The following is a 27,226-nucleotide window of genomic DNA, read 5'->3' on the forward strand; positions in this document are numbered from 1 at the left end:
TGTCACGAACATCAAAGTAAAACATCTCTGTGCTGGTTTTATAAGTAGGAGGAACATCAGAGATATTTTTGTATACAGTGATAACCTTATTTTATATATATTTATAGTGAGGTTTATCTTTGTATGTGTGTTTATATTTATATACCTATTTTTAGTTAGGAGTGTATCTATCTGTACAGGGAGATTTTCAGGGCAGATATTTTGGGTTTTCTTTTATACCAAAGCCACAGTCAGATATTTTCTCCATTTCCCACTGTGTTTATGGCTGGACTGAACGTAAGAAAGTGTGGGATCAGTGGTCCTATCCCATAGAAAGGAAGTTATTTTTTGCTGTAGAAAATCAGGCAGGTTGTCAAGGGAGAGGTCATCTCTTGGTGACATTTAGAGCCCAATAATGCTGTCAGAGACTCATCCTTCCAACCTGTCCAAGGATTTCATTAGGAGAGAATTTACAGCTCTGGATTTTTATTGTACTGGCTACTTGTTCTGCTTTGTGTTTCCTGCTGCTTTAAAGTTGTCTTTACCCTATTTTTTGTGTGTCCTGTACATATTTTCTTCCTGTGAGTGGGTTTTTTGTGGTCAATATTGGGGGAATTCTGTTTCAACCTTCTCTGTCACAAATGTATTTCTTACTTGGGAAATCTTGGGAGTTTTCCATGTCGATTTTCACGCCAGAAACTGAAGATCCCAGTAATTGATGTATTTATGTTCCTTTCAGGCCAGAGAGTGCTAATAACGGAAGACCTGGAGGATGTCACTGTGTTAGAAGGAGAATCTGCCATGTTCAAGTGCAGAATCTCTCCCGTAGACTATAGCAAAGTGCAGTGGTTTTTGGATAAAACCCCACTCCATACCAATGAACTTAATGAGATCCAGTCCCAGCCTGGTGGATATCACCTGCTAACGCTGAAAAAGCTCTCACTGAAGGACTCGGGGGTCATTACATTTGAAGCTGGTGATAAGAAAACATCTGCCAGTTTGGTTGTTAAAGGTAAATCCATCATCACGACTGCAGGAGAGGAAATGATGAGTAGAAATAAGTGGGGTTGACGTGGGTAGGTGGAAAAAAAAAACAAAAACAAAACAAAAATGCTACAAATTTAGCACCATCGTTGTATATCTGTAGGTGTTGAAGAATTATATTATTATATAATGAAATTATGGCTGGAGAATGAACTCTTTGTAATCCTGGGCAACTCTTGGAGTGTTTATTTGATTTAGATGGGAATGATACAATGGTGCAGTGGATGCCTCGTTCAGTTTTCCTCAAGCTGATAAAGTGATGATGATTCATGAGGAGAAATCAATTAACTCAATGAAAAGAAAAACAAACAAAAAAAACCAAAAGGGGGCAGCCAGTAAGTTTTAAATTCAGTTTTCATTGTTTGAAAGGCAACATTGCATGTGTTCTCTGCTATTCATTGTTGACAATGGACTGTTTTCTCTGGAGAAGTTAAATTGAGGTAAACAGTGCAGTGTTTGGTAGCAAAGACATAAAATGAATGCCAGACAGCCAAAGAATGTGGGATTAGAGAGATGTTTCCTTACTGGAAATATAAATACTTCTTGTTGCCTAGAGATGTAAAACACAGTCTCCACTGTGTCAATTCATAATCTCATTTTTTTCAGAATAGCCACATTTATTTCTAAGAACTTTTCTTTTTACAGAAGGTGAAAATTTGCCCAAATTTTGCTAAGCTGCAGAAACGCAAATGGATTTCTTTTTCCTGAGGGAAGAAGGTTTTATTTGCAAAAGGTTAATTGTTTATGTTCTTCAGCAGGAATCTTTTCTTCTCAGTTTCTCCCAAATATCATTTTATAGTTAAATGACATTTTACAACATCACTGGTGCCTTCCTGAGGGTTTTATAGTCATGAATACCAAATTATTTGTTACCATAGCTTTGATACAAGCAATCCTGGATCCAAATCTCACTGATTACTTGTGATCTGAGAATCCACAGCTCTTCTGAACAACATCAGGTGGTTTTTATATTAATCTGGAGAAGCCCTGTGTCTTAATAAAGGAGCTGATTGACACTGAAGTCACTGAGGGGGATGATCTGAGCCTTTGGTGTGACACCTCCAGATCAGCCAGCCCTGAGAAAGTGGTGCAAAGATGGGAAGAGCCTTAGGAATTCTTCCAAATATAACATCAGGCAGTCAGGGTTTGAAGCCAAGCTTGTCATTCACAGGGCAGAAGAAAGAGACAGTGACAGATGTGAGTGTGAGGCTGGAGCTGCCAAAAGCAGGGCAGTCACGGCTGTCAAGGGTAAGAACTTTTGGAGTGATGGTTTGGGTCCTAGCACCCTGCCCAGAGTAATTAATTGAAATTATAAAAACCATGAAGCTACACTTAATGAAAAGGGACCTTGTGGTGTGCACTGAGGTGTTCCCATCTGGAATAACAGCCAGAGAGGTGACAGAATGGGAAACAGGAGAATCCTTAATCTGACCTGGCTCTAGCTCAGTGGAACTTTAGTGCCTCTGAGAATCAAGGAATTATAGAATGGTTTGGGTTGGAAAGTACATTAAAGATCACCTCATTCCAAACCCCAAAAAGAGAGCAGTAGGAGAACACCCCAGGCTAAGAGACAATCCACAGAAAGGATGTGGAGCTGTCTCCAGTGATGGCTTTCTCCAAGGAGGGAACTCACAGCCCCACATCTGTCTGTGCAATTGCTTTAATCAGCCAGATTTATTCAGAGCATCACTGTGCAGGAGGTGCTCTCCTGCTTGATAGGACTTGGGGAGATGGTTTAAAGTAAAAGAGAGTTAATTTAATTATATGTAAGGAAGAAGTTTTTTACAGTGAGGGTGATAAAACACTATAGGAGGTTGACCAGAGAGGTGGTGGATGCTCCATCCCTGGAAACATTCAAGGTCAAGTTGGATGTCGTTCTGAGTGCCTGGTCTGGTCTGGTTGAAGATGTCTGGGGTAATGGCAGGGGGGTTGGACTAGATGAGCTTTAAAAGGCCCTTCCAACCCAAAATGTTCTCTGATTCTATGATCTAAAGGGCTCTTGTCTGAGCTGAGGCAAAAGTTCTCTTCTTAGATGAGTCTTTTATCTCTGAGTTAGGTAAGTGTTGGGTCTCATCCAGGTCAGAACCAGGCACACCACATATCTTAAAATACAAGATAATTGCCTATTATGATTGCTTATAATTGCTCCTGCCTGTCTCGAGTCACTGTCCCAGCCCCAGGCTTAGGAGGAGCTCTGTGAGTTCAATCACTCCCCTGGGCAGGTTTGGGCAGGTACAGGGAGGAATTTACAGACACAGGCTGGGTTTATCCAGACCAGAGGATGTCCTGTGTGCAGCTGGTGTTACACACTTGGCATGGACTGATCAGAAGCTGCATCTGGGTTAGGGAAGTCAGTGTAAACAAAAAAGGCATTTGGGGTCAACCTGAACCCCAGAGCACCGAGTGGGAGGACAAGCTGCTCACAGGATTTTTCTAGAGCACAAAGAACCAACTTGAGGCTGTGCAAGAAAGAGAAGACTTTGATGAATGCAATGAAGAAGAGCTGGTTGTTAATGACCCTGATTTTCTGTCTTTCTGTAGCACAAGGATATTTTTGCCATATCCAATGCACAAAAAAAAAGATCCGTGTTGACTCCAGCAGGACCTGGATGAACAATTTTCTTTTTAGAAAAGATCCACTTTTGTGGTGTTCCCACAACAACCCTATTTTTCCCCACCCAGAGAAGGGTGTGGATGGATATAGGATTTAAACACACAGATTCAGGTCAAGGAGTGAAGTTATAAAGATGTCTAAAAGAAACTGTGCTGCTGGAAAACTTTCCTTTATCTATCAGAGTCACATCAGGACAACAGAATGCAAAAATAGAAAATAGTAACTCAGTAGTTGTGTGACACTGAATGTCCAAAACTAGAGGTAATAGGGAGCAGGATAATTTGGTGTAGATTTCCAAAAGCCACAGGTTAAGTGCATCATGGGTCAGTAGCTGACTTAATATTCTTAAGAGGGCATAATTCAAGAAGAATTTATTTTTTCCTTGTGTGAACATTTCAGCTAATTTTCCCCCAAAAGTGCCTTCCCTGCACTACCTTAAAGCCTTGAATCCTGGGCTGTGACAGAGCCTGCAGGGGAATCTCCACAGGGACTCTGTCACATTCTGCTGTGCTTCCCTCTGTCTTTGCTCTGTGCTGGTTTTAAGTCTGTGTTCATGCTGGATTAAAAAAAAAAAATACACTGTAGGAGTTTTTCATGATGAGAAATCAATACTGCTGGTCACAACAGAAAGTGCTTTGCCATTCTTCTGTGTCGTCTGTGTTGTGTGTGAGTTGACCTCGGTGAAGTTTTATGTTTTTTGTGCTGGTGGTCCAGCTCTGAGCAGCCATCTGCAGCACAGTTTGTGTCATTAGCTGCAGTGCAGCCTCTGCCACTGATGTTAATAATGAAAGCAGTAAGAGCAGCAGCATATTCAGTAGTGCAGATCGTGGTTAAAAAGAAAATAAGCATCTGGCCTCAATTTTTTTTTTTTTTTTTTTTTCTGCTGTAAAATGCTGGCAGCCAGATGTGAGGTGTCAGAATCTGTTTACTCTTTGCTGGTGCTTTTTCGTTCCTGTGGTTTTCTGTCTCATAAAATGAAGTCTGATACTAAAAGAGAAAAGCAATTTCCAACCTCATGTGTTCCTTTTAACATTTGTGTTATCCCTTTTCTCAGAAACACCAGTCCTTTTCAAGCAAGAGCTCCAAAATGAAGAAGCCAAAGAAGGAAAGCAGGTCAGGCTGACCTGTGAGCTCAGCAAATCTGGTACTCCAGTGAAGTGGATGAAGGGGGACACTGTTCTCTATGCCAGTGAGAAGTATGAGTTTAAGCAGCATGGGACTGTGGCAGAGCTCATAATTCGAGATGTGAAATCTGTAGATGCTGGGGACTACACCTGCAGTGCTGGGGAGCTGAAAACCACTGCTCGGGTCAAAGTGAATGGTGGGTACAATTTGACACATGGCCACATTTAATCAAGTCGAAATCAAATAGATCTTATTAAACATAAACCTATAGCTTAATACATCTATTAAACAAAAATAAATCACATAACACTTCATTTTTTTTTTTGTGGTTGCACCATCTTTGATAAGTAAAATTTAGAGGTAATATTGCACCCTTGTAGGCACCTGTATGTATTTCATTCATATGATCTCATATTATGTGTCTGGGGTTTTCAATCTCTACCTGTGCACTGGGGGGAAAAAAATAATTAGGTGCAGAGGATTAATTTTCTCTTTGCTGTAGTTCCTGCCCTATAAGCTGGTTTATATGACTGTGATTAAAACTGGAGTGGGAAGTGGAGACCAGTAGTACTGGAGCATAAAGATGTGAAAATATAAATCCAGTCCCTGGAAAATTGAAGGTGATCAAGTAATTAGTAGACTCCAGACTCCCCAAAACATCCTTTCAAAGATTCTTAGATGCCACCTCCACCCTCCACTGCCCTTAAACAAATCCACTGCCTTTAGTAGCATGTGCTGGAGCAGAAAGCAGGAAAAATATAGGATAGGAATGTTATTTCAGAACCTTGCAGGAGCAGGGAATTCATCAGGTGATGGTGCCCAGAGGAATCTGAAAGGGCGCTTTTTAAAAATAAAAGAAACTTCACTCACATTTCTAGGAATCCACAGTGAGAGGGAGAGATTTATCCCTGCTCCCAGGCAGAATCTCCTTATGCCACACAGCCAATGGAGGGCTTAGGGCTGCTCTGCCCACTTGGAAAAGGCCTGGATTTAAGAGGTGACAGCTTTCATGGAGAAACTTACTGCAGAGCAGATCAAGAGGGCCTGTCCTAACCCCTGGCTCTGTGTTCCAGCTGTGCCTGTCCTTTTCAAACAAGCCCTGGAGAACACGGATATGGAGGAGGGGAAATCCGTCTCCTTGCGCTGTGAACTGACAAAAGCTGATGCCACTGTGGTGTGGAAGAAGGGAGAAGCCACGCTCCAGGCAAGTGCCAAATATGAAATGAAGCAGAAGGGAACAGTGGCAGAGCTGGTGATTCATAATGCAGAGCCAGAAGATGCGGGAAGATACACCTGTGACACTGGAGACCAGCAGACCACAGCCCAAGTCAAAATCCATGGTAGGAATGAGACACCTGCTTGTGACCATTTGTTGTTGTTCTTGCCATGGTCCTGCCACCCCCCTGGACACTTTCAGAGAGTGTTCAGGAGAACAGGGATCAGCACAAACATGAGGCAGCTCTGGCAGGGTCCATTGTGTTCTTTGTTTTTTGGGATGATAACCTTATGCTAAAATGTATCAATCAAAGGTACCTGATAAAACAATTTTTTCTTCCCTATGAAATCTCTCTCATGCTTTGGATAGAGGTGACTGTCCAAGCTCTAAACCAAGAGGTAAGAAGGGTCTCAGCTACACCTTTTATTAAAGAATATTCCATTCTTCCCTCCACTTTTCTCAACAAGTTTTTACATGTCTGTGACCAACAACTTTGGGCAGCAGAAGGGTGATTGTTTTGGTTTTCAAATTATTGCAAAATAATTGTTCTTTTTTAATTTGGACCAAAACTCTTGTTGCCACTGTAAATATCAGCAGACTCCTGGAGGTGCAGGTAGGTCAGAGCTCCTTTGCTGTGTGTGCCAAGAGAATTTGAACTTGTTTTGGCTTTGAGTCCCATGTGAGGTCACCAGGTGGTGACGATGCGCCTGAAGTAAACTGAGAATGCTTCACTCCTCAGCTGTGTCTGTGCTCTTCAAAGAGGAGCTGAAGCCCGTGGAAGCTGTGGAAGGTGGAACAGCCACCCTGCGGTGCCAGCTGGGCACAGAGGCCCCCGTGGAGTGGAGGAAGGGGCAAACTCTTCTCCGGGCCAGTAACAAGTACAAGATGAGGCAGGAGGGCACCGTGGCTGAGCTGCTGATCCACGACCTGGAGCCAAAGGATGCTGGAGACTATTCATGTCTAGTGGGGAACCAAAAAACCACAGCAGCCTTGTCAGTGAATGGTAAAAAGGCAGAAATAACCTGTGAAACTCTGGAATGCTTTTATCCACCTCTTCCTTCCTCCTCTCTGTACATTCCCTCACAACAATTTCCTCCATGTCCTGCTTCCACTGCTTTCTTCCATCCCCTTGCTTGTGTCACTCCTGTGTCCAGTCTCCATTTCATTAATACCTCGTGTTGGATTGTGTGTTGTGTTGTCTTCTCACCTTCCCTTGAGTGAAGGAAGTGATCCTGCACGTGTGTTTTCCTGAATTAGCATGGAAATATAAGATTCCTTAGGATTTTCTCTTTCACAGAGTCCATCATGTGTAACGATGAGAATGAGTCTCTCTTGATGCATGATCTCAGCCAAGATCATGGTTTTGTTGATTCCCACAGAACAATTTACTAAATAATTTCTTTTGCCATCTATGAAAAAATGACAGGATGTGCTTAAGGATAAAGTGTTGGAGTAAGGTTTACGTTACGATTCAGGATGGCTCATGTAATGACACGTAGAACTCTGATTTCTTTGGAGGGTTTACAGCAAAGTTTATTGAAAGATTCTTTTTATACATTATTTCTGTACAATGAATAGGATTGATCTTTTAGGGTACCACCTTTTTGTAAATATCTTTATCAGTAAACAAGTTGGGAAAACACCAGGCGTCAGGAGGAGGATATCTACAAGATTGTTTTGGGTTCTTTATGATTTCTCAGGTCACACTGAGAGAGTTCTGTACTTGGCATTTTTACAGGCTTCAAGCTTCTGCCTGGAGCCTGAGAATTTATGTTCTGACCACTGTCAGTTTCCACAGTAAGGCTTAGGTAGGCACCCAATAAATCACAATTCAGCCTCTGAGCAGGGTGCAATGTCGCAATAGGGCACGAAATAAAGATGCTTGACTCCAGTCAGAAGGCAGTAGAAATCAGAAGGCTTTATTTACAATTCATTCAGCCCTTTTATAACATGCTGCACTAAAAGGCACGTTATTGGTCCATAGGACTGGCACCTCTCCCATTGGCTGAGTAACAGAAATAGCAAACAACACCTGTTGTTATAGGAAGGGAATATTGTTTACATAAGGTTGTTTTTGGAAAAAGAAAACCATAAAAAAGTTTTCCTTGGGAAGAGCTCAGCAATTCTCAGGCTCAGAAAACATCGGGTCCACAGTGTAGGGTGGCAATCCCTTTCCCTTCTGCATCTCCCAGCCCTGCCAGTCCGTTTCAAGCAAGAGCTGAGGAACGAGGAGGCCACGGAGAGCGGGACGGCGACGCTGCAGTGTGAGCTGAGCCGGCCGGGCGGCTCCGTGCAGTGGAGGAAGGACGGGAAGGAGCTGATCCCAAATGGAAAATACAGAATGAGGCAGGAAGGGCGCTTCATCGAGCTGGTCATCCAAGACCTAGACCTGACGGATGCTGGGAGCTACACCTGTGTGTGTGGAGAGCAGGAGAGCACAGCTGCTTTGAGAGTGAATGGTAACCCTCCTAGCCACGTTTCTCTTTAAACCTCAAATGTTTCTTGGTCAACCAGAGCTTGGTTGTTACGGTTTCTTAGGAGTTTCATGTTCTTGGCTCTGTAGTGCCTCAGAGTCACCCTATTAGAGAATATTCTCTTGTGCTTTTTTGCCTTGAGGTAGCCCCTATATGTTATATATTGTAGCACTGCACCAGGCAGTTGTTTTCTATATAAGGAAAAGGGTCTCAGTTTCACCCCAGGACCTTTTAAGGGAAGAACTCTAGAAGTTTCTATGACCTCCGGATTGCAATTGACCCAATGCCAAGACAAAACCACTGGTGTGTTTAGCTGTTCCTCAGAAATGTAACTATTCTCTATTGGGCTGTTTGCCAAAAAACCCACCCAAATAGTTCAATACTTAAAGGAGAGCACGAGGCTTCTCAGCACATTTTTGGGGTATTGTAGCAGGTGTGTGGGACCTGTCCTTACCCTACACTCCAAACAACTTTGTTCTTTTTTTTTATATTATTTTCTTCTTTTATTAAAACCTTTTTGCTTTTTCAAGACACACTTGATCCTGCCGTCTCACTAAATATTTTAAGCCATTTTGTGTGAGATGCTGGACACCCTCAGAGGTATTGAAGCCTCTCAGAGCTAAATACATCTGGCTCTTTGAGAAAATCAAGAATATATTGTTGAATTTATTTCTCTCACCTCTAGGAGGTTTTACCCCCTTTTTCAATTGTTCCCAGCTAGAAAAAGAGCATTTTTGATTGAGTGTGCACACTGCAGCCCCATAACTCCAGTTCATTTCATTCTGGTGCTGATTTCTTCTCTGTTGGTATTGCATCCTTCAGCCTTGCCTATCCTCTTCCAAGAAGAACTGATGAACAAGGAAGCTACAGAGGGGGAAGCAGTCACTTTGCACTGCAAACTGAGCAAATCAGCCCCAGTTGAGTGGAAAAAGGGGAATACGGTGCTCAAGCCGAGTGAAAAGTACAAAATAGAGCAGGAAGGTCCCTTTGTGGAGCTGACAATCCAGGATTTGGATTTGGCAGACGCTGGGGATTACAGCTGTGTGTGTGGAGACCAACAGACTACGGCTGCTCTGGCAGTAAATGGTAAAAAAGAAATTCTCAGCGCGTGTTCCAAGTCAACGTGTGTGATTCCAAGACCTCTTCCTCTCTTACTTCTGCTTCCTCTGAGCTCTATGCACTCCAAATCCTTTCTCCTGTTTAATTTTCCTATCCTTTCTTCCTTCTCTTTTTCTCCTTTCACCTGATGCCCTTCTAATATGCTTCCAAGGTGCTTTAGTCAAAAGACAAGTTGAGAACAGGTTTCCAAGTCAACACAACGTCCCTAGTCCAGAATAGCTTCTTGTTTACAAGTTTTCCCATAGGAACTGACCTAAAAGTGGAAATAATATTTATTTTTTGTGACTTAGACCGTGGCACTTGTTGCTCCTAAGAGGAACTGGTTTTCATCAATGTATGATGCTATACAACAACAATCTTAATAAAAAATAGGCTTTTTACACTCCTGCTATTCCCAGCTCTTTTTTACCAACTTTGGCTTAATACTTCCCAAGCAAATATTTTATTTCTGCAAAAAAACTGACAGCATGATTGCAACTGCTCTGCTTTAAGGGACTCTTATTTATAAAAATTCAGACAGTGCCATGAATCAGGCCCTTCTGTAGAGCTCCTGCTTTTCTCAAGGGAAGCAAAATTCTCTGGATCTCATACTGAAATACAGCCTCTAATTTTATGTCTATGATTTTATGGTTTGTAAAGTAAAGGGTAGTTTTCTTGTCAACTAATTTGCAGATACACTTGATTTTAAAGAAAGTTTTAAAGCATAAGGACAGAAAAAAAATTGGATTGAATTATCTTTTAAAGGGTTAGAGAAAAGCTGCGGAGGAACTAAATCCTAGAGGAGACCAAGAAGGTCTGGTGGCTCCAGGGAGATAAGAGAGGGATTAAGTCATGGATTCAGGCTTTCCCAGGGCTGATGCCATGTCCGTGTTTGCTCTGCAGTCCTGCCTGCTCTTTTCACCAAGGGACTCACGGACAAAGAAGCCACCGAGGGTAAAAGTGTCTCCCTGCACTGTGAGCTGAACAAGGCTGCTGCTAACGTGGAGTGGAAGAAGGGGTTCAAGACCCTCAAGCCGAGTGACAAATACAAAATGAAGAGGGAAGGTGTCATGGCTGAGCTTACAATCCAAAATCTAGACACAGCGGATACTGGGAATTATTCCTGTGTGTGTGGAGACCAGCAGACCATGGCAGTTTTAACAGTTCATGGTAAAACAAACAGAACAAGGCACATCCTGAAAGTAACTACCCTGATTTCTCTGTTCCTTTGGACAGACCCCTGGCTACACTCCCATCTCCTTCCTCAGCCAGACCTTTATCCACAGCTCACCAATGCCAGTGAAATGCATCCACTGGCATCTGTGCAGCTGGAAATTTTGGCATGAGAGGGATATTGGTGTCCAAGCTCAGAGTGATGCAACCAGGGTTCCTGCCACTCTTTTAATTAGGGGCAATCATTTTGCTTTTCCCTTGAAAGGTCCTTTATTAGACTCTCCATTATGGTCAAGGCAAAAATGGGTTCCTTCAAAGGGATTATGTCTTAGGGATATTAAGGTGTTGCAAAATTCCAAAAGGTTAGGTTATTCCGTGGAATCTTATCCCCATACTCTATTCCTGAGACAACAAAGTGCTTTGATACTTATAGCCCAGTTGTCATGGAATTCAGTTGGTGTTCTGTGTAAAACAAGCCCAGAATTTCTAAAGGACAGCCATTCTGAGGGAGAACTTTGGTTTTTACTGAACCTGACATCTTTGAAAGGGTATGTCAGTTCAGGTGAAAATGCTTGTTTTCCCACCATGTATTGAAATGAACAATTTCATTTCAAACTGACATTTAAAATGAAACTCCAGTGTTTCATTTTTTTTTTTTTTAATGTGAAATGTCTCATTGTTTGCTTAAGTATGTGGAAACACAGCAAACATCCTCCCATTGTGGTTTAAAATGTCATAAAAGAAAACCATTTTCTTTCCAGAAATTTCAAATTGGTGTTTGTTCTTTTTGATTGAAATTTCACAGGGGGAAAAAAAATGGTGTTTCGACCTCTATTTGTATTGATTTGTGACTCTTAAGTACATGTAAAATACCTCTATGGATTACTGCAAGCATTAAATCCTCTCCTGGTGGTGACATTTCTTTCCCAACACTGATTCACGGAGACCCATGAGTGTTCTTGTGTTGATAAATCAGTTCAAGCAAGAGGGAAAAGGAAACTTAAACATATTTTTAACTCTTTGGAGCGCTACATCTCACTGCTGATGTTGCTGTCCTTCAGCTTTGCCTGCATTTTTCAAGGAAGGGCTGAAGAACAGGGAAGCCACGGATGGTGCGACGGCCACGCTGCGCTGCGAGCTGAGCAAGGTCGGCGTCCCAGTGGAGTGGAAAAAAGGGGACAAGGCACTCAAACCAAGTGAAAAGTATAGGATGAGACAGGAGGATACAGCTGCAGAGCTGCTGATCCGAGATCTGGAGGTGGAAGATACAGGAGAGTACACCTGTGTGTGTGGAGATCAGAAGACCTCGGCTGTGTTGACAGTCCATGGTAAAAAAGCCATTCTCCGTTGGGAGAGCAGTGCCTCAAGGACATCCCTTTTCTCTCTCTCCTTCCCACCTGCTTTGGTGTTTTGATTCTGCAGCATTTTCTTGGCTTGCTGGTGCTGTTTCACCCCATCTTTCACTGTCTGTCAGTTTGAAACTGATGGCTTTATATCAGAGTAGAGAATAGTTGTGAGAGTTTCTCACCTCATAGAGTAAGAGTGAGCAGACCTCCAGCAGAAGATTGTTCTCAGGGGGTTTCTGATTGTGTCTCCCTGACATCAGTGGATTTTCATGCTTAACCTGAAGGAAAGTTCTTTAAATCTGCTGAGCTCAGTCAGTGAGAGGTTTTTCCATTCAGGAATGAGTGACCACCCTCCTCTTCTGCAGGATTGTGGTATACTCTGCTGGGGAAATGATAGTTAGATAAATCCCCACCCCTCAGCATTATTCTGCAGGTCCTGACTTAGGGAATAATGGGGGAAATTTTGTTCCTGGATCTGCCAGGATCACTCTGAACACTCTGAACACTCATCACTCTGAATGTTCATACCAGGAAGATTCATCACTCTGAATGGTGATGAGCTCTGGTTGCCCCTCTAGAAGGAGCAGTTCATGTATAACTGCCATAGATGGAAGAACAGCTTTTATTTAAGATACTTCTTCTGGATAAAAAGCTTCCAGGGGCAGGGGGAAATTGAGGAGGCAAAACTATTCTCCCAGATTTTCTGCACACTTTTTCTTCATCTTCTTTCTCCTAGCTGGAGGAGTTCCTGTTCCTCCCTTCTTTTGACCTATCATTTTCATCCCTATGTCACTTGCATTTTATTTTAGTAGTACATCATAAGACATAAGAATGCTACTAAAAACCCCTATAATCCTGATGTTAGTGTCATTATATCTTTTGAAATCTTGGGTTAAAGGTGCACCTGAAGCTACATAACTGGTTCTTTTCCTGAACCAGAAATTTATATTACCATGTTAGGAAAGGCAGGGATCTCCAGCAGTCCTGTCACCCTGGCTGATGACTTTTAATCAAAATTCAGGTCATTAATGTTCAAGGTAGATTATTTCAGAGTGAAATAGCTAGAGAGGAGTATTGGAATCATCTGTGAAGTGGTGAATATGAACAAGTTAATGTTAGAAGCAGGTCATAGTGGAAATCATCCCTGTGGGATCCTGCAGTAGTTTTCTATTAGAGGCAGCTTTCCAGACTGATTTGTTTTCCTGTGATGATGAAGGACTGGCCACAGACCCCAGCCCTGATTTCCCCAAGGTCTGGTTAATGGTTTTGATGTCCTTTCTGTTTATATTACACCCCATAGCTCTGCCTGCACTGTTCAAGAGAGATCTTGTCAATGTGGAAGGCACAGAAAACAGGACGGCTGTTCTGCAGTGTGAGCTGAGCAAACCCACCCCGGTGGAGTGGAGGAAGGGGCAGGAGGTGCTCACACCTAGTGACAAATACAAAATGAGGCTGAAGGACACCACTGCTGAGCTGACAATCCACAGCCTGGAGGAAGGAGATGCAGGGGATTACACCTGTGTCTGTGGAGACAAGACAACCACTGCTTCCCTGACAGTGCATGGTAAAATATCTGGGTTAACAGGAATTTTCTGCCTTGTCATCTGTGATCCTCCTGTGGGATCACAATCTGCTCTTGATCCCTTCTGTTATTTTAAAATGTTATGGCAGCTGCTCCAACCACTGGGAATATCTTCCACTGAAAGCCCTTCCTTTGGGACTGATAAACAGCATCACAGAGTCTTTTCAGTCCCTGCTCTTTCTTGTTGATGGAATTTGGAAGTGGAAAATGAAAAGCTTGATGAAGTCAGAAATAGCACTTTGGAATATTTCCACTCATTAAGGTTTTTAGGGCACATCACTGAGATTTCACTCGTTTTTCTTGGATGAAATTGAAAAGTGATGAAATTTTAATATTAAACAATGTGATGTTAATTTTAATTCTTAATCTGATTTTGAGAAAGAGCTGTCATAGTTCCTTGAAATCTTGGGCTCAGCTTTCTGTTGTTATATCTTAAAATGCCTTTAAAACATACCTCCCAGTACTTATATTATAGTTTTATAGATTTCCAAATCAATGAGAGTTGAGGTGTTGAGACTAGTGTAGTTCTCCATGTCATCCCATGTCTCATATAATTAAAAACACCCATATCATTAAAAACACCTTATTTATGAATAAGGTGTTGTCCAAACTCACTCTTTTATGGTTCTCAAAGTTGTTATAATTCAACACTGATTTCCAAGTCACTGTGAGATGCTGAGTGTGGTGTCTTGCAAAGCACAAATCAGGGATGCCCCTGAAATCATCCTTTGCTCTCAGGTTTTGTGCATTCTAAAACATTTCAAAGTGTTTTAATCCAGTAGAGCAGTCAAGACACGGTATTTGCTGAATTTTAAAGCACTCTCTTTCACCTGTGATCTTCAGCCCTCCCTCCTCACTTTAAGAAGGAGCTGAAGAACGTGGAAGGCACAGAAAATGGCACAGCCACTTTCTGCTGCGAGCTGAGCAAAGCTGGAGCCGCCGTGGTGTGGAGGAAAGGAGACAAAACCCTGGGGACAAGTGACAAGTTCACCATGAGGTGCCAGGGCATGGTGGCTGAGCTGGTGATCCGTGATTTAGCGCTGGCAGATGCTGGAGATTACACGTGCTCTTGTGGAGAGCAGGAAACCACGGCCGCACTCAAAGTCAATGGTAAAAACGCAAAAATGGAAATATGTAATAAATTAAAGAGATGGTTTTCAAACAGCTTTTTTTTTTTTTTTTTTTTAAGGATGTAGGAGTGTCAGCTTTGAAAGTGCAGCCCTTTTTCTGATGAGCTTAGCAATATCTGGTCGGATGTGGGAATTTTGGTCAGTGTCAGGTGCAGGTTGGACGTTCATGGCAGAAATTACAGTTATTCATCCTGGTGCTCACTCATTTTTTTTTTTGATGCTTATGTTCTGCAGTAGGTGCTGTGAAATGGAAAATCACATTATTGTGATATTGATTGTAAAAAATGTCAGAATCCTAAAGTTAAAAAGATTTGTTGATGAAATATTTTTGAGACAGTTACCAGTGTTTCAGTATAATTTGATGGTCAAGCTCTGCTAGAGCATTCTGTGAGGTGAAATTATGGACTAGTTTGGGTCAGAAAGGACTTTTTAAAGGTCCCTCATGCAAAAGTGAAACTGATGCCTCAGATATAGGTTCATTTATGCACTTTTTCAGTAACAGTTTGCATTTCCATAGAATTTAGATGGTCTGGTTAGGCTTTATTTTCTATTCTAGCAGGCAATATCCAGGGTAGGTTTCAGTCATGCAGATCTGAAATTGAGACTGATGTAGTTCTTCACTTCATACCATGGACTTCACCATAAAAAAAAAAACCTCTCTGACTTACAAATGAGGTGTTTTCCAGCTTTCCAAAGCCAGTCTCTTGTGGTTCTCAGAGTGGTCATCAATCCTGATGGATTTGGTTAGGAAAGGCTTTGCTTATCACTTGTGGCTGTCAGACCACGTGAAATGGTTGCTTGAGTTGCTGCCACGATCCCACATTCTGCTCCTTTTGAACCCCCCAGCCCTTCCTGTGCACTTCCAGAAGGAGATGAGGGATGAAGAAGCCACAGAAGGTGCAACAGCCACTCTCCAGTGTGAGCTGTCCAGGGCCGCCCCCGTGGAGTGGAGAAAGAAACACAAAGTGCTCAAACCAAGTGAAAAATACACCATGAGGCAGGAGGGCACCACAGCCCAGCTGCTGATCCGTGCTCTGGAGGTCAGGGATGCTGGGGAATACACCTGTGTGTGTGGAGAGGAGAAGACAACGGCGGCACTGACAGTGCACGGTAAAGGGCACAGAAATGGGACTTTTTTGGGTGGTGTTTGTCCCTCCTCCTCCTCCTCCTCCTCCTCCTCCTCTGGAAGCCTCAGTACTGACACACAGAAAGTTCTTTCTCTAATCTTGCCATCATTAATTCTGTTCGTAACAGACTTTCTTCTTTTTATTGTGTTTTTTTGTCTAATTCTAACCACGGTTGTAGTTCCATTGATTTTACTAATATTTTCCCTGTTTATTCTCCTTGCTCTTCTTGGTGCAGGGCTGTATTTCTTTGTGCCATACCAAAGGTTTAAGGGTGTCACAGATTTGTTTTTTTTAATTCTGTTTTACTCACTTTTGACTTGAACCTAGGCAGATGAAGCAGCAGGAACATTCATAGCTCTTTAAAAGAGCCATTTACCTCTTTAAAAGAGCCATTTTATTTTAAGTTGCATCAGGATTTGACAATTAGTTTTAAATAACAAAAAGAAAACTTGGTTTAGTTTAAATTTCTTTGTAACTCTGACCAAGGATAATGTTGATTTTTATCCAGGTACTACAGAATACTCAGCATTAGAATAGGGGAATATTTCACATTCCTCAGCCAAATTTATCTGCAAATTTCCCATGGAAGAGAGGGAAACTTTATCTTCACTATTAATGCAGGACAGTCAGAAGTAGTTTCAGCCTCTTTCTCACCTGGAAATCCAGTAGGTCTGAATTCAGGGAGTTTATTTCTTTGTTTTTGTGCCCATCTTTGTATTTGCCAATGAAACAAGGATTGCTTCAGTCTTGAACTTCCAATTTAACCATGAAAAATCAAATATTAATGGACTTGTACAGGTCTGTCCATCCTTGAGCCCCAAGTCACCATCATTACTGCCAGAAAGTTCTTCTTTATTTCAACAAAAGTCTTTCTTGAATGATCTGAAGTCATCACTTCTTATTTCAAATTTTATAGAAATGGAGAAATATTTATATAAAATTTGAAAAAAAAAAAAAAAAAAAGAAGTAATGTGGCACTCCAAGTTCCACATCTTGATTATGACGATTTCTTTATTTGCATCAGACTTGAATTTTTTTCACCTGCATTTGCTCCATGGACTCTTGTAACCCCAGATCCCTCACTGCAGGTCTGCTCCTTCTTGTATTCGTGTTGTTGATTTTTCCCAAGTATTTTCCATCTGCCCTTCCTGAATTTCAGCCCATTTTACCACCACTACTTCATACAAATCTTCCATATCTGAATCCAGTTTAAGGAAGTGTTTTCACCCTTTCTCTCTTCCCACATTGAGATCGTCTTCAAAATTAATGAAACTTTGCATTTCATTGTCCAAGTTGCTACAGAAAATGCTGAATAATCCTGAACTCAGAGAAGTGAGAAACTCTGCTCAACTCATTCTTTCATTGTGAGAGTAAACCCCAGTTCAATATTCTCTAACTGTGGTTTTCAGACCAGTAGCACTTTCCTTCTGTAATTCTACCTATGCCTAAGTCAAAGTTAAAACTTTACTAAAATAATAATGTAGAACATATAAAGTGTCTTTCTGTCAAAGAAAACGACACCAAGAAAGAAGTAACCTGGTCCACTCCTTCATGAAGAGAAAAGCTCTTGGCAAATCTGAGTTTTTCAGAGAATTAGGTTGAGATGGTCATGATTTCTTGGATCGTCTCTCTTGCTCCTTTTATGACAAACATTTTGAATGGGATTCAGCTCTTCAAGACAGAAGAATATTCCTAAATTCCCATTTTTGTCAATGGAAATCTATCAAACTCAGACCATGGGAATCAGGGCAACTTCCAGCTCATTTAAAGCAGAAATTTACAATGTGGAGCTCTATCGGCTCCACTGACTTTACAGAAGTGATTTTTCTCTCTTTACTCTCTGGGATTTAAGAATCTCAGTTTACATGGCAAGAAATAAATGTGTACATTTCAATCTGAGGTGTATTTTTCACCTCTTAGTTTCTGTTTTTTCCATATTTGAGGAACATCAGCCTCTCTGTTTGATTTCTCCAGTGTCACTGTCAGTGTCTGAAATTGGTTGTGTCTGCACCTTAAGAATTCCAGGACAAATTTGATCACACCAAGCTGCTTTGAGAATATTTATTTAAATATTGTCTAAATATTTTTTTTCTTTTCCAAACCAGATTTTCTATTGCTTCCTTAATTAAAATTAACATTTAATAATAATGAAGACAAAAGAATTAAACCCTTTGAGTTTCCCCATGTCCACTCATCATCAACTTGCATTCCTGAAAGAGAGACAGACCAACATCTCCCTTGTTTTTTTCCTTCCATTTATTTCCTTCCTGATATATTTATATTTATATTTATATCTGCATATTTATAATATTTATATTTAATATCTGCACAAATATCCTCCATATCCTTATTCTCAATTATTTCTTTCTTGCTGGTCAGGGTCAGGACTTGTAGACTGTCCTCTCAAGTTCTTTCTTAGCTGTTTTATATCCAGTTGTAGTTCCCACTCCATTCCAAAGGCTTAGTGGATGTCATCCCATCCTACTGCTTCCACATATTGCCATATTTCCATTTAGTCTTAGAGTCTGAATGATTCTGTTTATTGTTCCAAAAGGGATGAGGTGTCAGGAAGCCCCTGAATTTCCTGAGGTGAGGGATTTATGGCAGATTTCTGCAGTGGCTACATCATCTTTCTCTTTCCTTTTTATTCCTACCCAAGCACTTTCAGGATCTCTCTCAGCTTCTACTCTTCAGTCTTATCCTAACTCTGGGCTAGGTCTGAAGACATCCTTAAAATGTAAATTAAAAGGTTATAATTTTTTCCTTTACGATATTCCTGATCATGGTGTAACCTGTTGTATTAATTTTCTAGGCTGGGTTATACGGAGAAAGTCACAGTTTTGACCATACATGAAGTTTCCCCATTTCTGCTGTTTATTTTCCATACATCTTTAAACCAATCAGCAAATTTACTTAATATTTGCAGAAAGAAATGACAAGACCCTTTTTGTCCATGACACAAATCAGCATCTTCCTTCTGTGAGATCCTCATGTCAGTAACCAGGGTAGGGATAGATATGGTTTATAAGATGTTGGTTTCTTATCTTTTCTTCGTGTTAGAGCTGGGATTAATACAGGAGTTGTAGTTTTCATGTTCAGACTCAGTGTTTATTAATTCTTATCTGTAGTACAGTCTCATGAGCCATGAGCTCTAACTAGCAAGTTAGAAAATGGAGGTAAAAATTGAGTGCCTTTAACACTTTCCAAGGTTATTTAAGCACTAATCACCTAATAACGAGGTAACACCTCTATTATTTATATTTTTGACTCAATAATTGACCACACAAGCCCTCAATGTGGACCTTTTTCACTCAATTAGAAAAAAACTACCTGAAATCAAGAAAAAGAAAGTGAAGGACTCAGACAACGCCCTAAATCCTCCATCTTGCCCCATATATTACTATATACTAAAACCTTAAATTCTAAGTTTTTCACCCTGTGATATCACACAATTCTATTCAAACTACACATCCACAACCCCCAGTGCTGTCACTCAATTTTGGAAGTCTTTTCCACGGCCTCAAGTCAAATGTAGTGTTTGCTTGAGGGTCAGTATCTTTTAGCACAGAAAGCCTGAAATTTTCAGCCTCCAGGGTTCCAACAGTGAACATCATTTATTTTGGTGGTCAGGAGCTGCTTGTCATGCAAACCTTTGCTGCTCTGTTTCTCAGCCCTTCCTGCTCTGTTCAAAGAAGAGTTAAGAGATGAGGAGGCCGAGGAGGGTGAAGCAGTCACTCTGCACTGTGAGCTGACCAAACCTGCCCCAGTGGAGTGGAGAAAGGGACACACAGCCCTCAAACCTAGCGAGAAATACAGAATGAGGCAGAAGGATGTCACTGCAGAGCTGGTGATCCACAGCCTGACCGAGAGTGATGCTGGGGATTACACCTGTGTGTGTGGGGAGCAGCAGTCCACAGCTTCCTTGGCAGTGCATGGTAATGACCAACTCCATCTGGATGCCATCATTATTGAGATTGTGGTTTGAATTGTTTTTTAGCACCGTGGTCATTGTTATTTGAGTCTCACCTTGCGTGGCATAACCACGAGGATGAGTTTTGTGATTTAGGGGTAAAACCTTTCCCCAGTTTCATGCAAAAAGTGGTTTTGGGACCCAATCCTGGGAGCAGATGTGAGATTGAGCCTGAAGACACCTCCCCACCTTTCCTTCCCCACCCATACCCTCACCTGCAGGCCGTGTTTGCTGCTGCCTTTAACCCTGCTCCCGTTGCATCCTCAGTGCTGCCTGCAGGGATCCAGGAGAGCCTGAAGGACCAGGAGGTGACCGAGGGTCAAGCGGCCACTCTGAGGTGTGAGCTGACCAAAGCTGCCCCCGTGGAGTGGAGGAAGGGCAGCACTTTGCTCCAAGCCAGTGACAAGTACAAAATGAGGCAGGAGGGCACGGTCAGGAAGCTGCTTATCCAGGATGTGGAAGTGAAAGATGCTGGAGAGTACACGTGTGTGTGTGGAGAGCAGGAGACAACAGCTGCCTTGATAGTGCATGGTAAAAAATATATACATATATCTGTATTATTGTGGATTTCTCTGCCAGCTCATTGCTATTGGTTGTGTGTTCACCTGTGGCTGAATTGTTTCTTTAAATCTGTAAACTCTCTCTGTAAGATCTGGTTGTATCCAGGCTGCTTTTCTGTCTTCTGGTTTGTTCAATGTCCCAGAATTATGAGGAAAACACCCTGTTTCTACCCTAAAGTGTTCTCTGCTTCTGTACCACCCCACCCCTCCTGTCACCTGTGTGCCACGTGTCATTTTTAATGTCCTCTGTGCATTTTGTGACCTTCAGCCCTGCCAGCCCTTTTCAAAGAAGACCTGAAGGACCTGCAAGCCACAGAGAGCCAAACAGCCACTCTGCGCTGTGAGCTGAGCAAGGCTGCAGCTGTGGCCTGGAAGAAAGGGAACAAAATACTCAGGGCAAGTGAAAAATACATCATGAGGCAGGAAGGTGCCTTGGCAGAGCTGGAAATCCGTGACCTAGAGCTGCAGGATGCCGGAGAATACACCTGTGTGTGTGGGGAGCAGCAGTCCACAGCTTCCTTGGCAGTGCATGGTAATGACCAACTCCATCTGGATGCCATCATTATTGAGATTGTGGTTTGAATTGTTTTTTAGCACCGTGGGCATTGGTATCTGTGCTCAGTTCCTCTGAGTCTCACCTTGCGTGGCATAACCATCAGGATGAGTTTTGTGATTTAGGGGTAAAACCTTTCCCCAGTTCCGTGCACAAAGTGGTTTTGGGACCCAATCCCTGAAGCAGATGTGAGATCGAGCCTGAAGACACCTCCCCACCTTTCCTTCCCCACCCATACCCTCACCTGCAGGCTGTGTTTGCTGCTGCCTTTAACCCTGCTCCCGTTGCATCCTCAGTGCTGCCTGCAGGGATCCAGGAGAGCCTGAAGGACCAGGAGGTGACCGAGGGTCAAGCGGCCACTCTGAGGTGTGAGCTGACCAAAGCTGCCCCCGTGGAGTGGAGGAAGGGCAGCACTTTGCTCCAAGCCAGTGACAAGTACAAAATGAGGCAGGAGGGCACGGTCAGGAAGCTGCTTATCCAGGATGTGGAAGTGAAAGATGCTGGAGAGTACACGTGTGTGTGTGGAGAGCAGGAGACAACAGCTGCCTTGATAGTGCATGGTAAAAAAAAATATACATTTATCTGTATTATTGTGGATTTCTATGCCAGCTCATTGATATTGACTGTGTGTTCACCTGTGGATGAATTGTTTCTTTAAATCTGTAAACTCTCTCTGTAAGGTCTGGTTGTATCCAGGCTGCTTTTCTGTCTTCTGGTTTGTCCAATGTCCCAGAATTATGAGGAAAACACCCTGTTTCTACCCTAAAGTGTTCTCTGCTTCTGTACCACCCCACCCCTCCTGTCACCTGTGTGCCACATGTCATTTTTAATGTCCTCTGTGCATTTTGTGACCTTCAGCCCTGCCAGCCCTTTTCAAAGAAGACCTGAAGGACCTGCAAGCCACAGAGAGCCAAACAGCCACTCTGCGCTGTGAGCTGAGCAAGGCTGCAGCTGTGGCCTGGAAGAAAGGGAACAAAATACTCAGGGCAAGTGAAAAATACATCATGAGGCAGGAAGGTGCCCTGGCAGAGCTGGAAATCCGTGACCTAGAGCTGCAGGATGCAGGAGAATACACCTGTGTGTGTGGGGAGCAGCAGTCCACAGCTTCCTTGGCAGTGCATGGTAATGACCAACTCCATCTGGATGCCATCATTATTGAGATTGTGGTTTGAATTGTTTTTTAGCACCGTGGGCATTGGTATCTGTGCTCAGTTCCTCTGAGTCTCACTTTGCGTGGCATAACCACCAGGATGAGTTTTGTGATTTAGGGGTAAAACCTTTCTCCAATTCTGTGCACAAAGTGATTTTGAGAACCCAATCCCTGAAGCAGATGTGAGGTCAAGCCTGAAGACACCTCCTCACCTTTCCTTCCCCACCCATGCCCTCACCTACAGGCTGTGTTTGCTGCTGCCTTTAACCCTGCTCCCATTGCATCCTCAGTGCTGCCTGCAGGGATCCAGGAGAGCCTGAAGGACCAGGAGGTGACCGAGGGTCAAGTGGCCACTCTGAGGTGTGAGCTGACCAAAGCTGCCCCCGTGGAGTGGAGGAAGGGCAGCACTTTGCTCCAAGCCAGTGACAAGTACAAAATGAGGCAGGAGGGCACGGTCAGGAAGCTGCTTATCCAGGATGTGGAAGTGAAAGATGCTGGAGAGTACACGTGTGTGTGTGGAGAGCAGGAGACAACAGCTGCCTTGATAGTGCATGGTAAAAAAAAATATACATTTATCTGTATTATTGTGGATTTCTATGCCAGCTCATTGATATTGACTGTGTGTTCACCTGTGGCTGAATTGTTTCTTTAAATCTGTAAACTCTCTCTGTAAGGTCTGGTTGTATCCAGGCTGCTTTTCTGTCTTCTGGTTTGTCCAATGTCTCAGAATTATGAGGAAAACACCTTGTTTCCACCCTAAAGTGCTCTCTGCTTCTGTACCACCCCACCCCTCCTGTTACCTGTGTGCCACATGTCATTTTTAATGTCCTCTGTGCATTTTGTGACCTTCAGCCCTGCCAGCCCTTTTCAAAGAAGACCTGAAGGACCTGCAAGCCACGGAGAGCCAAACAGCCACTCTGCACTGTGAGCTGAGCAAGGCTGCAGCTGTGGCCTGGAAGAAAGGGAACAAAATACTCAGGGCAAGTGAAAAATACATCATGAGGCAGGAAGGTGCCTTGGCAGAGCTGGAAATCCATGACCTAGAGCTGCAGGATGCAGGAGAATACACCTGTGTGTGTGGGGAGCAGCAGAGCACGGCCTCTCTCACTGTGAAGGGTAAATTCAGATGATTGTCCATTTGCTGTTTCTCTGAAACCCCCATGAAGCGTCCAGTTCTTGTTCAGGTGTTTATGTTTTGTCTGGTTTTGTTTAAGAGGGAGCTGAGGACAGGACTGTCTCTCCTTGCAGACACTCTGCTGTGTTGTAGGTTTAAGGGAATTGCACCTAGGAAATGTTGGACCAGCCGAGATGTTCTGTCCTGTGATAAATCCTTTAAATTCTACCTCAAACCTTGTACTTTGGCCTGCCATCTCAGCACTTCTTGTCTTACTGCTGGATTCAGTTTGCAGATCTTCATAGTGATAGCCTCAGCCTCACACCCCTGATTTGGCCAGGTTTGAACTTCAGCTGAGAGTTCAGGATGTCGATCACTTATTTTAAACACACTTTCTATTGGCTTTCCATTCCCAGCCCTGCCAGTGCTTTTCAAGGAAGAGTTGAAGGATGAAGAAGCCCAAGAAGGAGCATCAGTCACTCTGAGATGTGAATTAACCAAAGGAGCTCCTGTGCAGTGGAAAACAGGGCCCAAAGTGCTCAAAGCAAGTGGCAAATATCAAATGAGACAGTCTGGCACCACTGCAGAGCTGCTCATTTGTGACCTAGAAGTAAAAGATGCTGGAGATTACACCTGTGTGTGTGGAGACCAGAAGACAACAGCAACCTTAACAGTTCATGGTAAAAAGAACTTATTAATATTGATGAATATCTCTTGAGATAGACAGAATTCTGAAATGTAGTTGCTTCTTTCCTGGATCAGTAGTTTGTCTTTGTTTTTATCCCTTCCTCTTTCTTCATTCTATTTATAACTCATTTCTTCCTAAGAGTTGCTCATGGTGACTTTTTGAGTCGTTATTAATTTGTCCTTTAAAAGGAGAAAAGGAGAAGTTTCCTTCTGTGCAGGTCTCCTCTTCTTGGATATTTGCATTTTCCAGCTCCAATCCAGTAGGTCACGTCAGTCCACCACACTTTATCCAAAACACCCAGCTGTGGGCTGTCAGGTCCTTCTTCTCCAGGAACTGGAAAAAGAGAAGTGAGGGTTGGGGGAGCAGAAATAGAAGGAAATTCTCTGGCCATGTTTTTTTTCTGAAGGCTTCAGATTCTTTAAAGAAGTCAGACATGCCGAGTGAGATAAGTGTCATCATTCCAGAGCTTAATTCCTGTAGGTTGTTTTGTCTTTGAGTTATGATTTCCAAAATTAGGAGTAATAGGAATTTAAAATTTTATTAGATGTAATGGCCCTTCACACTTCAACTTAAAACTAGGAGTAGTTTTATCTTGAAATCTATCTGCTTTCATGTAGATGGGGGCTGTACCAGTTTAGTAAAAACAAACCAGAAACTAACAACAGCAGCCTCCAAAAAATGACATTTGTGTCGATAAAACAGTTCTGTATCCAGCAGTGTTATTTGTGAGTACTGTTGATCTGAGGTCTGGGTCTTTCTGTTTTTCAATATAAATAACAACAAAACCCCAGGGAACTGATCCCTCAGGGTGGCTGAAATCACATTACACTCCAAGAAAGACATGTTCAGAGTTTCTCAACTTGGTTATGGCTAAAAATATCAATAATAGGCTGGAAAAAAAAGGCAAGAGGGGAAATAATCTCAAAATAGAAATGAGGGTTTTAATTCTGGTTTTCTGCTGTCCTTTTATCCGTATTGCATCCTCCAGCTCTGCCACCACTCTTTAAGGAAGAGCTGAAGGACAAGGAAGCAGAAGAAGGTGGAGAAGTCTCCCTGCTCTGTGAGCTCTCCAAGGCTGCTCCAGTGGAGTGGCGGAAGGACCAGAGGATCCTCAAACCAAGTGGGAAATACAGAATGAGGCAGGAAGGGCTCAAGGCAGAGCTGGTGATCCATGAAGTAGCAGAGGAGGATGCAGGAGACTACACCTGTGTGTGTGGAGAGCACCAGACTACAGCTGTCTTGACAGTACAGGGTAAAGCCATCCCTGACCTCCTGTTTCCTGACTGGAAACCTCTGTCCTCTGCTCTAAGCTGTTCAGTTTCCCACATCTGTCTGTTCATCCTTATTAATTGAACTTCCTTTAAGTTGAAAATGTTTCCTGCCCCTCCTCACCTGCAGGCTGTGGATATTGGGAAATACCTGTCTGCATTTCTCTGTGCCATCCTTTTGCCTCTTCCTTTCCTTCAACACAATCCTGCTCTCCTTTCTTCTTTCCATTCTGCCATTCCTTTCCTGCCATGTAACCCCATTGTTCTCTGGTCTTTCCTTTCCTGCATTTATTCTCTAAGCCACAAATCTGTTTATTCCTTGCCATTCCTTTCTGAAATTCTCAATACCAACCACTCAATTCTCAATACAGGGATTAAGGAGTATCCAGAATAAGGCTTTGTTAGTTATAATTTCCTCTGCACTAAGTTATGCCCATTCTGGACTTTGTGCCCATAATCTCTGTCCTGATGCCCAAGGATAGATTTCCATTGGGAGACTGATTTTTCTAAGGAAAGAATAAATTCTTTCTGTGACCTCCTTCTGGTCTTCCTTTGTTGGAAGAGCAATTTGCTGGACTAACAAGTCTGGTGTTTCAGTTTAACACTGATGGAAACCAGGACTAAACCTATTTTCTAGCCTGGATATTTCAATTAAGTCTCTAATACTAGACATTAATTTTGAGATCTGAGCTATCCAACCTTATTAAACAAGATGAAATATCCCATTATCCCACCTAGTTAGTAGAGGGACATATGTGAAGGTCACGACACTTATTTCAAGGATGCAAGTTGTAATGAGTACAAGAATTATGTTAAATAGGAAAAAATGTGTTCTGAGATGAGAACCCAGGCTGGAATTCAGCAGCTGGAGATTTACTTTGGGGCCAAAAAGAATCTGTGAGTCCTGGATGTGCCTCTTCAAGGATATCTCAAGGAAGAAGGAGTGAGGATGAGTAAGGAGCTGTGTCAACAGTCAGAGCCCAGCAGGAGAGCTCTGTGAGCAGGAAAACGGAGTGAAAAGCGATGAAGTTTGTGGAAGACACCAACAGATGTGAATTAAAAGCTCAGAGCTGGTATTCTGCTTTTTTCTGAGGAGGAAACTGGTAGAAAGCAGGTGTAAATCTGTTGAGGACTCTGCAGTTTTGCTGTAGGAAGCCAGGGTAAATCCAAAAGGATTAGGATGTCTATTCCCACTAGGAAATTTTCATTTCTCTTTCCTCTCTTTGTGGCTGATACTCACCCATCCTTGACAACTTTCCTCTGTCACAACCTTCACAACTTTCTCCCATCACTTCCCCACCCCTCCCTGGAGCCACCTTCAGTTGGTAACACATTTTACCTGCATCCTCCAGCTGTGCCTCCATTTTTCCAAGAAGAATTGACCAGCCAGGAAGGAGTAGAAGGTGGAACAGCCACTTTTCACTGCGAGCTGAGCAAAGCCCCTGCCTGTGTGCAGTGGAAGAAGGGCCAGCACGTCCTCACCTCGGGCTCCAAGTACAGCATGAGGCAGGAGGGACGTGCTGTGGAGCTTCTGGTCCATGGCTTGGACCTGAGTGACACTGGGGATTATTCCTGTGTGTGTGGAGACAAGATCAGCACTGCTGCTCTAACAGTTCATGGTAACGTAATCCTTGGGGTGGACGTCCTCCAAATCTGCCCAAATCTCTATTGCTGTGTTCTGTCCCTTTCTGTTTGCTTGGCCTTTTGGTTCCTTTGTACTCTCTGTGCCTCCTCCTTCTGTAGAATTAGGAAAAACATTCCCTCTTGGTGTTTATCCCCCTCAGCTGTACTGGTTCTGATGCCTCACTGTCCCATCTGGGTTGCCAGAAAGTGATGCCTTGGGAAGGGTGAGCTGGAACAGAGACTGGACAGAGCTGGAGAATAAAGTAGATATTTATTTTAAAACATTTAAGGATACACCTTGTGCAGGAAAAGAGCCTGGCTAGGGCTACACCCAAGGTGGACCCAAAATGGTCACAAAATGGACAAAAAATGGTCCCAAGGTCTCACACTGA

At 42.8% G+C, this 27,226-nt stretch overlaps 1 protein-coding gene across 1 annotated transcript in view; it reads left to right on the forward strand.

The window, feature by feature from the left end:
• The window catches only part of OBSCN (obscurin, cytoskeletal calmodulin and titin-interacting RhoGEF), a 186,969-nt gene that overhangs the window by 60,108 nt on the left and 99,635 nt on the right, over positions 1-27,226 (forward strand). Inside the window, exons 33-51 of the mRNA XM_083873333.1 lie at positions 719-991; positions 4,692-4,958; positions 5,836-6,102; positions 6,718-6,981; positions 8,171-8,437; positions 9,275-9,538; positions 10,454-10,720; positions 11,785-11,835; positions 15,679-15,891; positions 19,580-19,843; positions 20,146-20,409; positions 20,707-20,970; positions 21,288-21,551; positions 21,850-22,113; positions 22,432-22,695; positions 22,994-23,257; positions 23,672-23,935; positions 24,932-25,195; positions 26,564-26,830. Coding sequence (XP_083729459.1) covers positions 719-991; positions 4,692-4,958; positions 5,836-6,102; positions 6,718-6,981; positions 8,171-8,437; positions 9,275-9,538; positions 10,454-10,720; positions 11,785-11,835; positions 15,679-15,891; positions 19,580-19,843; positions 20,146-20,409; positions 20,707-20,970; positions 21,288-21,551; positions 21,850-22,113; positions 22,432-22,695; positions 22,994-23,257; positions 23,672-23,935; positions 24,932-25,195; positions 26,564-26,830 — 4,776 coding nt within the window. The remainder of the gene's footprint in view (positions 1-718; positions 992-4,691; positions 4,959-5,835; positions 6,103-6,717; positions 6,982-8,170; positions 8,438-9,274; positions 9,539-10,453; positions 10,721-11,784; positions 11,836-15,678; positions 15,892-19,579; positions 19,844-20,145; positions 20,410-20,706; positions 20,971-21,287; positions 21,552-21,849; positions 22,114-22,431; positions 22,696-22,993; positions 23,258-23,671; positions 23,936-24,931; positions 25,196-26,563; positions 26,831-27,226) is intronic.

The sequence above is a fragment of the Zosterops lateralis genome (assembly GCF_965231275.1).
Source record: "Zosterops lateralis genome assembly, chromosome: 1".
Lineage (NCBI taxonomy): Eukaryota > Metazoa > Chordata > Aves > Passeriformes > Zosteropidae > Zosterops > Zosterops lateralis.